This window comes from Corythoichthys intestinalis, chromosome 1 (genome assembly GCF_030265065.1).
Source record: "Corythoichthys intestinalis isolate RoL2023-P3 chromosome 1, ASM3026506v1, whole genome shotgun sequence".
Lineage (NCBI taxonomy): Eukaryota > Metazoa > Chordata > Actinopteri > Syngnathiformes > Syngnathidae > Corythoichthys > Corythoichthys intestinalis.
In genome coordinates, this window is record NC_080395.1 from 10,700,701 (window position 1) to 10,714,119 (window position 13,419).

General features: G+C 39.6%; 1 protein-coding gene across 1 annotated transcript; it reads right to left on the reverse strand.

Annotated features, from left to right (window-relative positions):
- Positions 1 to 1,531: 1,531 nt before the first annotated feature.
- LOC130921807 (zinc finger protein OZF-like) lies at positions 1,532 to 8,175 on the reverse strand. The gene is made up of 2 exons (XM_057846106.1): positions 8,086 to 8,175; positions 1,532 to 3,327 (listed from the first exon to the last, which is right to left on the reverse strand). Exon 2 carries the CDS (start codon positions 3,313 to 3,315, stop codon positions 2,116 to 2,118), a length of 1,200 nt encoding a protein of 399 aa, XP_057702089.1. The 5' UTR covers positions 3,316 to 3,327; positions 8,086 to 8,175; the 3' UTR covers positions 1,532 to 2,115.
- Positions 8,176 to 13,419: the final 5,244 nt, after the last annotated feature.

Sequence of the window (13,419 nt, forward strand, 5' to 3'; positions counted from 1 at the left end):
CTGCTAAAGCTGCTGCCCCCGTGACCCGACCTTGGATTAAGGGGGAGATGACGGATGGATAGCTTTTATTGTCATCATACCATTTACAATGAAATTGTGGGGAGATTTTACTGTAGACCCTACTCATCAACGTCACAAAATGACGTGTCGCTGTGTCCGGCCGGCATATTGTTCGTCATTGTTTAGCCCTATTCTCAATGGTTTCAATTAGTCGTGCAATTTATAGAGCAATTCATGGAAGCCCCGGTGTTATCTGACGCTGTAAACTCATTGGATGCGTTGCATAAAAGGCGATATGTGGAAAAGCTTCAGTTTATCCATTCGCCAGATCCATATTTGATGCCTAAATCGATGTTTTTCGACCCGCTGTCTTCGCCGTCTCTGCCTGACATCTGCTACCCTGATATCTACAACTATCTTGTCCACAGAAACTCAGCCTATTCTCAAGAAACTTTGTAAAAACTTTAAGAGCAGCACTCTAAGCAACATTACCCCGTGTGACCCTTTACTTCCAATTTTCTAAAATGGCGACAATCAATTAAAAAAAAAAAAAGTTGACTGCGACGCATCAAGGATAGGTGCATATTGGACTATTTCTTCAATAAAATACACAACTGTGTCTGCCTCATTTGCAAAGAGACAGTCGCGGAAGATACGCAACGAGAAATTAAAGCAACTTGAAGCTAATTTAATTTCACAGCAGCAGTATTTCGCAAGAGCCCGAGGGTCGAAAGAGAACGCCACAAAGGCGAGATTGTTGAAATTATGAATTAAAAATAATAATAATAAAGCAAATGTGAAACACAGAAGGGCTTGCTAAAATTTCTTTAAATGTATTGTTCTACGTAAATCAGCCCAGGTAGCCCCCCACATTTTTACCACACCAAATCTGGCCCCCTTTACAAAAAGTTTGGACACCCCTGTTTAACCGATGATCCGTAGTCGAGGCCAGCTTCTTTCACTTGTTACCAGCTAAATATTATTCAAAAAATAAAGATGGTGGAAGAAATAAGCATCTTGAATTTGAAATGCTATGTTGTCGGCGATTAGCCTCGCAATGATCTTAATTGTGGTTGTCAGCCCAAAACCCTCTAAATATATATTAAATGCATCTGATCAGATATAAAATGACTACTACATAATCTGTGGTAATCGTTTGGAGCCGGAATACGGTAGAACTTCAAGTCTCTCCGTCTATCTTCTCTGTTATTGCAACCGACCACCACACACGCCTTCACCATTTTGATAATTAATGTTAACGAGCAGAAAAACGCCATAATAGGAGGAATTTACGTAGCGGTAATGCATCAACACGAGTTGACAATATGGCGCGGGGGCGTGGTTGTGACGTCATGTGAGTAGGGTCTATACAGTGCAAAGGTAATAGGTGAAAAAAGATGCTTAAAAATACAAAAAATATTATTGTTGAAATAAACTGTTCTTGGATATGTCAGCCTTTGGTGTCCTAAAGGAAATACGGTATTCCATAAAGACATATTAAAATATTCTCATTGAGACGATTTAAACTGTATGAACTCGCAGAGACAATTTCTTTATTCTGACACTTGCAATGCATTCAATGACCTCAATTTAGCTACAAATAGTATCAATATTTCAAATTTGACTGTTGACGAGTGTAATACATATTATTTCTAATATCCTTTCAACATAATCAAGTTCACTTTACAACAGAGTTTACAAAAGCAACAAACAGATGACACAAAAGCCAAATCTGACAATCAAAATAGCAGAAAAGTCCTAATATCAACAGATCAAGTTTGATATGAAACAACCTCACCTAAATTCCCTCAATTAAAAAAAATAAATAAATCAAGATAATTGGCTAGTTGTGAAAAAGACCAGGACCTTAGTCAAAATTTTCTTTTATCCCAGACAATAGTAGGTGATTTAATTACATCATATGATTAGACTCGTCAAGTGTTGATATACACCACAACATGCGCAGACAAAAGGCTTTTTCCAGTCTGTGTACACCAAGGGTCTCCAAACCGGTCCTCAAGGGCCGCTGTGTGTCCTGGTTTTTGTTCATACTGATCGTGCACAGACAGTTTAACCAATGAGGTTTCTTCTAAAACAAGTAGCACCTGACTGCAATCAACTGATTACAGTTTTAAAACACAAGATTGGTGCAAAGGTGTTGTCTTGTTTTGTTGGAACAAAACCCTGCACCAACTGCGGCCCTATTTGGAATAGTTTGGAGACCACTGGTGTACACTTATGTACTGTTAATTTATACTTCTGAGAAAATCCTTTGTTGCAAAGTGTGCAGACAAAAGGCTTTTCTCCAGTGTGTGTACGCATATGCGTTACAACATTACACTTCCGAGAAAATCCTTTGTCGCAAACTGTGCAGGCGAAAGGCTTCTCTCCAGTGTGTGTACGCTGATGTGTTGTTAAATGGGACTTCTGAGAAAATCTTTTGTCGCAAACTGTACAGACAAAAGGCTTTTCTCCAGTGTGTGTACGCATGTGGATTTCTAACAGTGCCTTCAGAGAAAACCCTTTCTTGCAAAGTGAGCAGATATAAGGCTGCACTCCAGTGTGTGTGTTTATGTGTTTCTTTAAATTTTCTCTCTGGGTGAATCGTTGATCACAACGTGTGCAGGCAAAAGGCTTTTCTCCAGTGTGTGTACGTTGATGCCTTTTTAACCGAGGTTTCAGAGAAAATCTTTTATCGCAAAGTGTGCAGGGGAAAGGCTTCTCTCCAGTGTGTGTTCTTGTGTGCGCGTTTAAAGTTCCCTTATGGGCGAATCTTTTACCACAATATGTGCAGGCAAAAGGCTTTTCGCCAGTGTGTATACGCGTATGCCTGTCTAAACCAGACCCCCGAGAAAATCCCTTGTCACAATGCGTGCAGAAAAACTGTTTCCCACCCGCACATTCTTTTGCATCTATTTTCAATGATGACCTGTTTAAGGATTTCAGAGCATTTTGGTCAAAGTCAACATCCTCCTCATTAGTATCAGTGTCAGAAGAGTGTGACGTTACGTCGTTACTGTCCGAAAGCTGAGCTAAGAAGCCGTCCGGTTGCGATCGTCCCTCTTCTTTTATCGTCAGGTGCTGAAATGTGCTGTCGCTTGAAGGTGTCGCTGCTCCGCTCTGTTCGATTAGACCTTCATCTTCTTCACTCTTCACACTGACGGTCAATGGAAACTTATGGATTTTCACTTCCTGTTCTTCTTCTTTAATGTAGGGGGCAACTGGCTCTGCTTCCTCTTTGATGTACAACATCTCCGACTCCTGTTTAAAGTGGAGGGGATTGTGTTTCTCAGGGTGTAGATCTTCTTCAGTCATGTCTGCGGGACACTGGGTGGGAAGAAAAAAAATCATGTGATTTGCTGAAGTTGAGCTTTTGCTGTGATTTATTCTCACTGTTAATTAAAAAACTGAATAAATTTTTTAAAGGGATCCTCGACCTTAAATACATGTAGGCTCTAATAAACCCCAATTGTTCTCTTGTACCAAACGATGTTAGAAATAGGGGTGTGACAATCAGTGTTGTCACAGATTACTTGATAAAGTAATTTAATTACTGATTACGCTTTAAAAAAGTAATCTAGTTACTTTACTGATTACTTCATTATCAAAGTAACTAAGTTACTTTAAAAGTAATCGATCATTTACTTTTTACCCATTTTTCCTCCCTTTGTCGCCTCAACATAAGAATGACAACAGAAAAACGTCATCACATGTAATTGACTTTACGATGATTGAATTTAAAGGGGATTATTAGAATTTCGCACTAGCTTAGCCACTCCGGAGCCCTGACACTAACAAATATCTGACAAACTGCTTGGAATTTGTTGAAATCAACTCCACCGACCAATTAAACCCCGCTGACCTCTAAGATTAAGCCTAATGTCAAAACTTCTGAATTTCGGGTTATGGTTAACGGTAGGGGTGTAACGGTACACAAAAATCTTGGTTCGGTACGTACCTCGGTTCGGTTCATTTTCGGTACAGTAGGAAAACAAAATGCAAAATATAAATGTGCTAGTTGTTTATTACACACTTTTGTGCTTTCAACAATAGGAACATTAGCCTATAGAAAGCTAGAATTCTGCTAAAAATAGAAAATACAATATTCTGAAATGTAGATATTTTGAAAAACAAAATAAAAATAACTTTGGCTAAGACTTTTTCTTTAATGGGTATGAAAACGCAAAGGGGGTGTGAGACGTCACTTGCTGTACATTTTAGGGCATTTACAGGTCATTTCCTGTTGAGTTCAAGTCACTGCCTATTCATTTGAGTGATTTCAAGGTCACTTTTTGTTTGTAACTCAAAATAAACAGGAAGTGACCCATAAAATACCCCAAAATCAACAGACGGTAACTGAAAATCAACAGGTAAATGACCTTTAATGGCCCAAAATTACCTCATTGCCTGGCTTTGGCTGCCACTGACGCCCATAGATGTTCAATTCGTTTGAACTGGGAGGGTGGCAGTGAATGACGTCTACTAGTGATAAACACATTCCAATTCACAGCAGAAGCTTGTTTTTCTGCTTATTAGTTGTTTCTAGAATATCCTGGAATGATTTTCTGACCAATGGATCATCGTTGTATCGCCATATCGTCAGATCATAGTTATCGCGAGCTTTGTATCGCAAATCGTATCATATCGTGAGGTACCAAGAGGTTCCCACTCCTAGTTAGAAACACATAGAATTTTAAATCAATGGCAATATTTTAAAATATTTAGTACATATTTTGACCAATAGTTAGCACCATGCTTTGCGGGCTCGGAGTGATGATGTAAATGGGATGCTTCCAAATGTGGCGCGTGTACAACAATTGCGTATTGCTGCCTAAACTCGCGAAGTAAAATGCCACGATGTGCTGCTTTTGATTGCAATTTCCAGTCAAATGGAAACAAGGGGAGTGACGTGAATCTCCACAGATTTCCTGTTGACCAGAAGAGGTGAAAGAATGCAGGTCTACTGGTAGTTCCCAGGGTTTCTAAAAGTACTGTCAGAGCTAGAGCCTTTAGCCACCAAGCCCCTGTTTTATGGAATCAGCTTCCAGCTAATATCAAAGAAGCAGAGACAGTCTGCACATTTAAGATTAGATTAAAAACGCTATTCGACAAAGCTTATGGTCAGGCTAGTTGAAGTCGGAGTAGACTCACGGTTTAGTCTAAGCTGCACTAGAAGCTATAATGCTGGGGAAAGTACAGCCACTGAGTTCTATCTCCTTTTTCTCACTCTACCTACCACTTGTATTACTTTATTTCTATTTTCCAATGTTGCTATCTAGTTGTCTAGTTTCTTCATCACTAGTCACCCGGTGTCCCCTTACCCCCCTCCCCTCTGGGGAGGGGCTATTTTTCAGCTGCAGCCTCCTGACTGTCCAGACCCCTGGCTGAATGGACGTCCTCGTTGCTATCCCCGTCTCATCTGGCTAGATGGACCTCTTCTTGTTCCTTTACTCCACTGCATTTTTACAGACTGTAACTTCGCCTGCTAATTCCCATTAGCAGTCCTGGGGCTTCCTGTCTATCCATCCTGGGAGTGGATCTCTCCTGACTGTGGTACTCCCCAAGGTTTCTCATTTTCTCCCAAAGACTCTGGAGTTAGTTAATCTGTTTAATAGTCTTTAACACCCAAAACAAGATGGAGACAATTATTTGATTAAATTTAACCCCGTCTTGCCAAGTGTAGCACATTTGATACACTTAGAATTTCATAATTTTGAGACTAATTCAGAATTTTGACATATCTTTCCTCAAAAAAATAATGGATCCAAGTCAACTAATTCATCTGCAGGTTCCATGAGAGAGAGAAAGAAAAAACAGGATTTAGCAAGGGTTATAGATATTAGAGCGTTTATCACACATATTTTTTTCTTTTTTACAAATTTGAAAAAAAGGTTTCATTAAGACCTTATTTTTCAAACTCTGTGATTCTCTGACAATTGCTTCATATTGCAAGCATTAAGAATTATCAGATTAAGACATTATACATTTTCAGTGTGAAAGTTAGTATGAGTCAATAGACTTATTTTGCATTGATTATTTAGCCAATCAATTAATCAGATTCATATTCGTGAGAAATGTGGCCCTGGCCCCCGTTCACCCAATCTGTTTGCTCTTATTATTGTCCCGTCCCCAGCAAAAAGTGCACATGCAGCTTATGCTTTTCTATCGTCCCAACCAATTTTGAGACCAAACCGACGCCCTCGGTGCCTGATTTATTGTGCGGAAGCGTGCACGCCGGTATGTGTGTGGTTGTGAGACTAAATGGCAGACATAATAAAGAACAGTCGTTGTTGTGGGGCAACGCCACTAGAGTCTCACAGTGTCCTATGTTCTAAAGCAGGGGTTCCAAACTATTCCACATCGAGCCGCTGTGGGTGCTGGATTTCTTTCCAACAAAACAGGACGACACATGTGTACCAATCTGGTGTTTTACATGTGTAATCAGTTGATTGTAGTCAGGTGCTGCTTGTTTTAGCAGAAACCTCATTGGTTAAACCAGGGGTCCCCAAACTTTTTCCTGTGAGGGCCACATAACCTTTCCCTTCTCTGATGAGGGGCCGGGGTCAGTTTGTAACAGAAAAGGTGTGACGATTGCAGCAGTGCCTAAATGTAAAAATGTATTGTTTTACAGAAAGCCACAATCAAATAACCCTTTCTGGATTCTTCACGGAACCAAAGTAAATAAAATAAAAATAACAATATAATATTAATATAATATAATTAGGGCTGTCAAAATTATCGCGTTAACAGGCGGTTATTAATTTTTTAAATTAATCACGTTAAAATATTTGACGCAATTAACGCACATGCCCCGCTCAAACAGATTAAAATGACAGCAGAGTGTAATGTCCGCTTGTTACTTGTTTTTTGGTGTTTGGCGCCCTCTGCTGGCACTTGGGTCCAACCGATTTAATGGCTTTAAGCATAATGAGTGAGCATGGTGTAATTATTGACATCAACAATGGCGAGCTATTAGTTTATTTTTTGACTGAAATGTTTTACAAATTTTAATAAAACGAAAACATGAAGAGGGGTTTTAATATAAAAATTCTAGAACTTGTTCTAACATTTATCTTTTAAGAACTACCAAGTCTTTCTATCCATGGATCACTTTAAGAGAATGTTAATAATGTTAATGCCATCTTGTTGATTTGTTATGATAAACTAATTCAGTACTTTTGTACCGTATGTTGAATGTATATATCAGTCTTTTAAGAACTACAAGTCTTTCTATCCGTGGATCGCTTTAACAGAAAGAATGTTAATAATGCCATTTGTGGATTTATTGTTACAATAAACAAATACAGTACTTATGTACAGTATGTCGTATGTATATATCCGTCATGTGTCTTATCTTTCCATTCCAACAATAATTTACAGAAAAATATGGGATATTTTATATATGGTTTGAATTGCGATTAATTACGATTAATAAATTTTTAAGCTGTAATTAACTCGATTAAAAATTGTAATTGTTTGACAGCCCTAAAAATAATATAATATAATAACACCATTAATTAAATAGATAGTAACCAAATAACCCTCTCTGGGTTCTCCACAAAAAAAAAAAAAAAGCTAGGAAATAAAACACTATTTAAAAAAAAAAAAAAAATTGTTCAGGGGGCCGGACCAAATGTGGCCGCGGGCCCGCAGGCCGTAGTTTGGGGACCCCTGAGTTAAACGGTCTGTGCTCGATCGGTAGGAACAAAAACCAGGACCCACTGGGGTCCTTGAAGACCGAATTGGGAACCACTGTTCTAAAGTAAGATAACAAGGGTACGAAACCTCCAGTTCACTTCAATCAGTAGTATTTTGTAGCATCTTTAAGACAAGTCGAGAAGCGTCCTATACAGTAAAATGTCATCACTCTAATATTAACAAAGCGATCCGCCCTGAAAACAAAATCTACATATCAGAAGCGGCGCTAAGACAAAGCAAACGAAATGAGTTAGCGTGTCTTGGCTAGTGAGCTAAGCAAAAAAACAGGTTTACAAGCCTGGGAAGCCATTACATAAAGCCAAACAACTTCCACTAAGCCTTAAGATAGGACGTTTTAGTCCATTAAATTCTCACTTGTGTACTTACCAGATGAGAATGCGTTGATGGAACTCGTTTGGTGAAGAGAAGGGAACACGAATAAAATGCAAGTTTAGCGAGGGTAGTCGGACGTGGCGTCACGTGAACCGGAAGTAAAAATGTTCAGGCTCTGACGCTTTGGAACCAAAACTACTTCAAATCATTCGACTCCAAAACTGTTCAATAGATATACTAAACAAATCCAAAATCGAGCCCTAACTGTCAATGACTTGCTTTGAACCCTACTTATTCCAGAAATACGAAAAAAAAAATTAAAGGTGCAAGGAAAAATGATATCGAGGCGAGGAGAACGGCCAGGAGAGGTCGCTCTATGAAGGAGGCATCCACTCAAAGTAGGTTTTGTCACTTGACTTTAATAAAGGAAATATATAACTGCTCCAATATTTTCTGAAAATAAAAATATTATTTGTGTTTTTTTCCATGCTGTATAAACCCTACTCACGTGACGTCACAAGCACGCCTCCGCGCCATATTGTCCATCAACTCGTCGTGTTGACGCATTACCGCTACGTAAATTCCTCCTATTATGGCGTGTTTTTCTGCTCGTTAACATTAATAATCAAAATGGTGAAGGCGTGTGTGGCGGTTGGTTGCAATAACAGAGAAGATATACGGGGAGACTTGAAGTTCTACCGTATTCCGAGAGACCCGGAGAGGAGAGTGAGATGGACTGCTGCAATTCGACGAGAAAACTGGGCTCCAAACGATTACCACGGATTATGTAGTAGTCATTTTATATCTGGTAAAATGCATTTAATATATATTTAGAGGGTTTTGGGCTGACAACCACAATTAAGATCATTGTGAGGCTAATCGCCGACAACATACAGTTTCAAATTCAAGATGCTTATTTCTTCCACCATCATTACATTTTGAATAATATTTAGCTGGTACCAAGTGAAAGAAGCTGGCCTCATCTACGGATCATCAGTTAAACAGGTGTGTCCAAACCTTTTGCAAAGGGGGCCAGATTTGGTGTGATAAAAATGCGGGGGGCTACCTTGGCTGATTTACATAGAACAATATATTTAAACAAATTTTAGCAAGCCCTTCTGTGTGTCACATTTGCTTTATTATTATTTTTTTAATTCAAAATTTCTACAGTCTCGTCTTGGTGGCGTTCTCTTTCGACACTCGGGCTCTTGCGAAATACTGCTGCTGTGCTTCAAGTTGCTATAATTTCTCGCTGCGTATCTTCCGTGTAATGTTGTCGTACATGTCAGCGTGTCTTGTTATTATCGCGTCCCATTGAACTCTTTGAAAACAGCAACTGTCTCTTTGCAAATGAGGCAGACACAGTTGTTGCGTGTTTTATTGAAGAAATAGTCCAATATCCACCTATCCTTGAAGCGTCGGCCATCGCAGTCAACTTTTTTTTTATTGATTGTCGCCATTTTAGAAAATTGGAAGTAAAGGGTCACAAGGGGTTATGTTGCTTAGAGTGCTGCTCTTAAAGTTTTTCAAACTTTCGTGAGAATAGGCTGATTTTGTGTGGACAAAATAGTTGTAGATATCAGGGTAGCAGATGTCAGGCAGAGAAGGCGAAGACAGCGGGTCGAAAAATATCGATTTAGGCATCAAATATGGATCTGGCGAATGGATAGACTGAAGCTTTTCCACATAACGCCTTTTATGCAACGCATCCGATGAGTTTACAGCGTCTGAAAGCACCGGGGCTTCCATGAATTGCACTATAAATTGCACGATAAATTGAAACCATTGAGAACACGGATAAACAATGACGGACAATATGGCGGCCGGATACAGCGCCACGTCATTCTGTGACGTTGGTGAGTAGGGTCTATATGAATTGATAAATTATTACAATGGTGTAGCGGACCGTGTGGGTTGCTGTAGGCACACTCTTCGTGGTAGACAAAAACTCATAAGACTTGTGCTCTTTTGGGCGAAGCCGTCCCGACTCTTTACTGAACCGCCAACAACTAATCACCACTTTCTCCCTCTCTTTCTCGTCTCCCACGCATTTTTCGGCACAACACCGGCAGACTCAACGGGGATTGCAACGTGTGGTAGTGCTAAGCTAATTCCGTCGGTGTATTAGAAATACATTATGGGTGTGTATTGTTGTGTTACTGAGTGCAACAGCGTCTCCCACCCACGACAAAAAAGGGCAAGGAAAACTGGACTCACTTTTCACCGTTTTCCTACATGGAAAACCAAATATCAGATCACGACGGCACGACGGATGGCTTGGGTCGCAGCGGTTCGTCGGAAAAGCATTTCTTTTGATCATATTTCTGCTGGAATGAGAGTGTGTTCCCGTCATCTGTACTCTTGTAAATTGAACGATTTATCCACTGTTTTGGTTTCAATACGTTTTTTTTTTTTTTTAACCGTTGTGTAGAAATGCTCACTACTACTCCCCTACCTGTTGTGTTCCTAGGTAAACCTGCATATGAAATGCTGACAACACATCCCGATGGGTCACCGTCTCTCTTCTTAGATTATTTGACATTATTTGTCTTGTTTCGGACTCAAACAAGCCTCTGCAGCAGACGCCATCTGGGTCTGCCCTTCTTGTCAATGGACTGCGGGCTTTTAACTTGTGAAAATGCAAGAACTTTAATGTACATACAGTGCCTTGCAAAAGTATTCGGCCCCCTTGAACCTTGCAACCTTTCGCCACATTTCAGGCTTCAAACATAAAGATATAAAATTTTAATTTTATGTCAAGAATCAACAACAAGTGGGACACAATCGTGAAGTGGAACAAAATTTATTGGATAATTTAAACTTTTTTAACAAATAAAAAACTGAAAAGTGGGGCGTGCAATATTATTCGGCCCCCTTGCGTTAATACTTTGTAGCGCCACCTTTTGCTCCAATTACAGCTGCAAGTCGCTTGGGGTATGTTTCTATCAGTTTTGCACATCGAGATACTGACATTCTTGCCCATTCTTCCTTGCAAAACAGCTCGAGCTCAGTGAGGTTGGATGGAGAGTGTTTGTGAACAGCAGTCTTCAGCTCTTTCCACAGATTCTCGATTGGATTCAGGTCTGGACTTTGACTTGGCCATTCTAACACCTGGATGTTTATTTTTGAACCATTCCATTGTAGATTTGGCTTTATGTTTTGGATCATTGTCCTGTTGGACGATAAATCTCCGTCCCAGTCTCAGGTCTTGTGCAGATACCAACAGGTTTTCTTCCAGAATGTTCCTGTATTTGGCTGCATCCATCTTCCCGTCAATTTTAACCATCTTCCCTGTCCCTGCTGAAGAAAAGCAGGCCCAAACCATGATGCTGCCACCACCATGTTTGACAGTGGGGATGGTGTGTTCAGGGTGATGAGCTGTGTTGCTTTTACGCCAAACATATCGTTTTGCCTTGTGGCCAAAAAGTTCAATTTGGGTTTCATCTGACCAGAGCACCTTCTTCCACATGTTTGGGGTGTCTCCCAGGTGGCTTGTGGCAAACTTTAAACGAGACTTTTTATGGATATCTTTGAGAAATGGCTTTCTTCTTCTTGCCACTCTTCCATAAAGGCCAGATTTGTGCAGTGTACGACTGATTGTTGTCCTATGGACAGACTCTCCCACCTCAGCTGTAGATCTCTGCAGTTCATCCAGAGTGATCATGGGCCTCTTGGCTGCATCTCTGATCAGTTTTCTCCTTGTTTGAGAAGAAGGTTTGGAAGGACGGCCGGGTCTTGGTAGATTTGCAGTGGTCTGATGCTCCTTCCATTTCAATATGATGGCTTGCACAGTGCTCCTTGAGATGTTTAAAGCTTGGGAAATCTTTTTGTATCCAAATCCGGCTTTAAACTTCTCCACAACAGTATCTCGGACCTGCCTGGTGTGTTCCTTGGTTTTCATAATGCTCTCTGCACTTTAAACAGAACCCTGAGACTATCACAGAGCAGGTGCATTTATACGGAGACTTGATTACACACAGGTGGATTCTATTTATCATCATCGGTCATTTAGGACAACATTGGATCATTCAGAGATCCTCACTGAACTTCTGGAGTGAGTTTGCTGCACTGAAAGTAAAGGGGCCGAATAATATTGCACGCCCCACCTTACAGTTTTTTATTTGTTAAAAAAGTTGAAATTATCCAATAAATGTTGTTCCACTTCACGATTGTGTCCCACTTGTTGTTGATTCTTGACAAAAAAATTTAATTTCATATCTTTATGTTTGAAGCCTGAAATGTGGCGAAAGGTTGCAAGATTCAAGGGGGCCGAATACTTTTGCAAGGCACTGTAGCTTTTTATAATGTATTAAATTATGTATTATAATATTTGCTGCCCCCTGTCAGAGTGTGGGCCATTTTGCACTAAAAGGATTTTAAACTGTCAGTTCAAATATTGTGTTGGAAAACTTGCAATACTTAAAATGGAAATGCAAGAACTTTAAAGCACATATTTATTCTGTCCGGCAATTTACCCAAGGTCATTAGTTTTTTTAACTGCTTTGACAAAGACACGTTTTTTTGTAATCTTGTATTTGTATATTACTTATAATTTATTATATAATATTTGCTGCCCCCGTCAGAGGGTGGGCCTTGTTTGCACTAATTTAAAGATTTTAAAATGTCAGTTCAAATATTGGAGAAATTGCATTACTTGAAATAAATCTATTGCAACTTATCAGTCCCAGTTCTTGTTTACAACACTGTCCAAACATTGTTAATGCATATTCCATATAGAATAACAAAATTAAATCACCTGACTTTGTAATTATTACACCTGTTTATTATGAATAGCTGAAGTAAACAACAAGCAGTTAACAGTTTGTCAAGAACTTGTTCAAGTCATGTGTATTCACATTTTATTGACTTTTCACAACACTTGGGCTCATGTTTGTAAGAGCACAGCAAACAGAAGTTTCAGCGTGCACTCTTCGCCTTTCCAACCTCTCATAACGCTCTGTTGTGGTGCACTTGACCTCAGAATAATCCAAGAGGAGAGACGGTGACCTATCAGGATGTGTTGTCAGCATTTCATATGCAGGTTTACCTAGGAAATCAACAGGTAGGGGAGTAGTAGTGGGCAAACGGTAAAAAAAACAAAAAAAAACGTATAGAAACCAAAACAGTGGATAAATCGTTCAACTTACAAGAGTAGAGATGACGGGAACACACTCTCATTCCAGCAGAAATATGATCAAAACAAATACTTTTACAATGAACCGCAGTTTCAAATTCAAGATGCTTATTTCTTCCACCATCATTACATTTTGAATAATATTTAGCTGGTACCAAGTGAAAGAAACTGGCCTCATCTACGGATCATCAGTTAAACAGGTGTGTCCAAACCTTTTGCAAAGGGGGCCAGATTTGGTGTGGTAAAAATGCGGG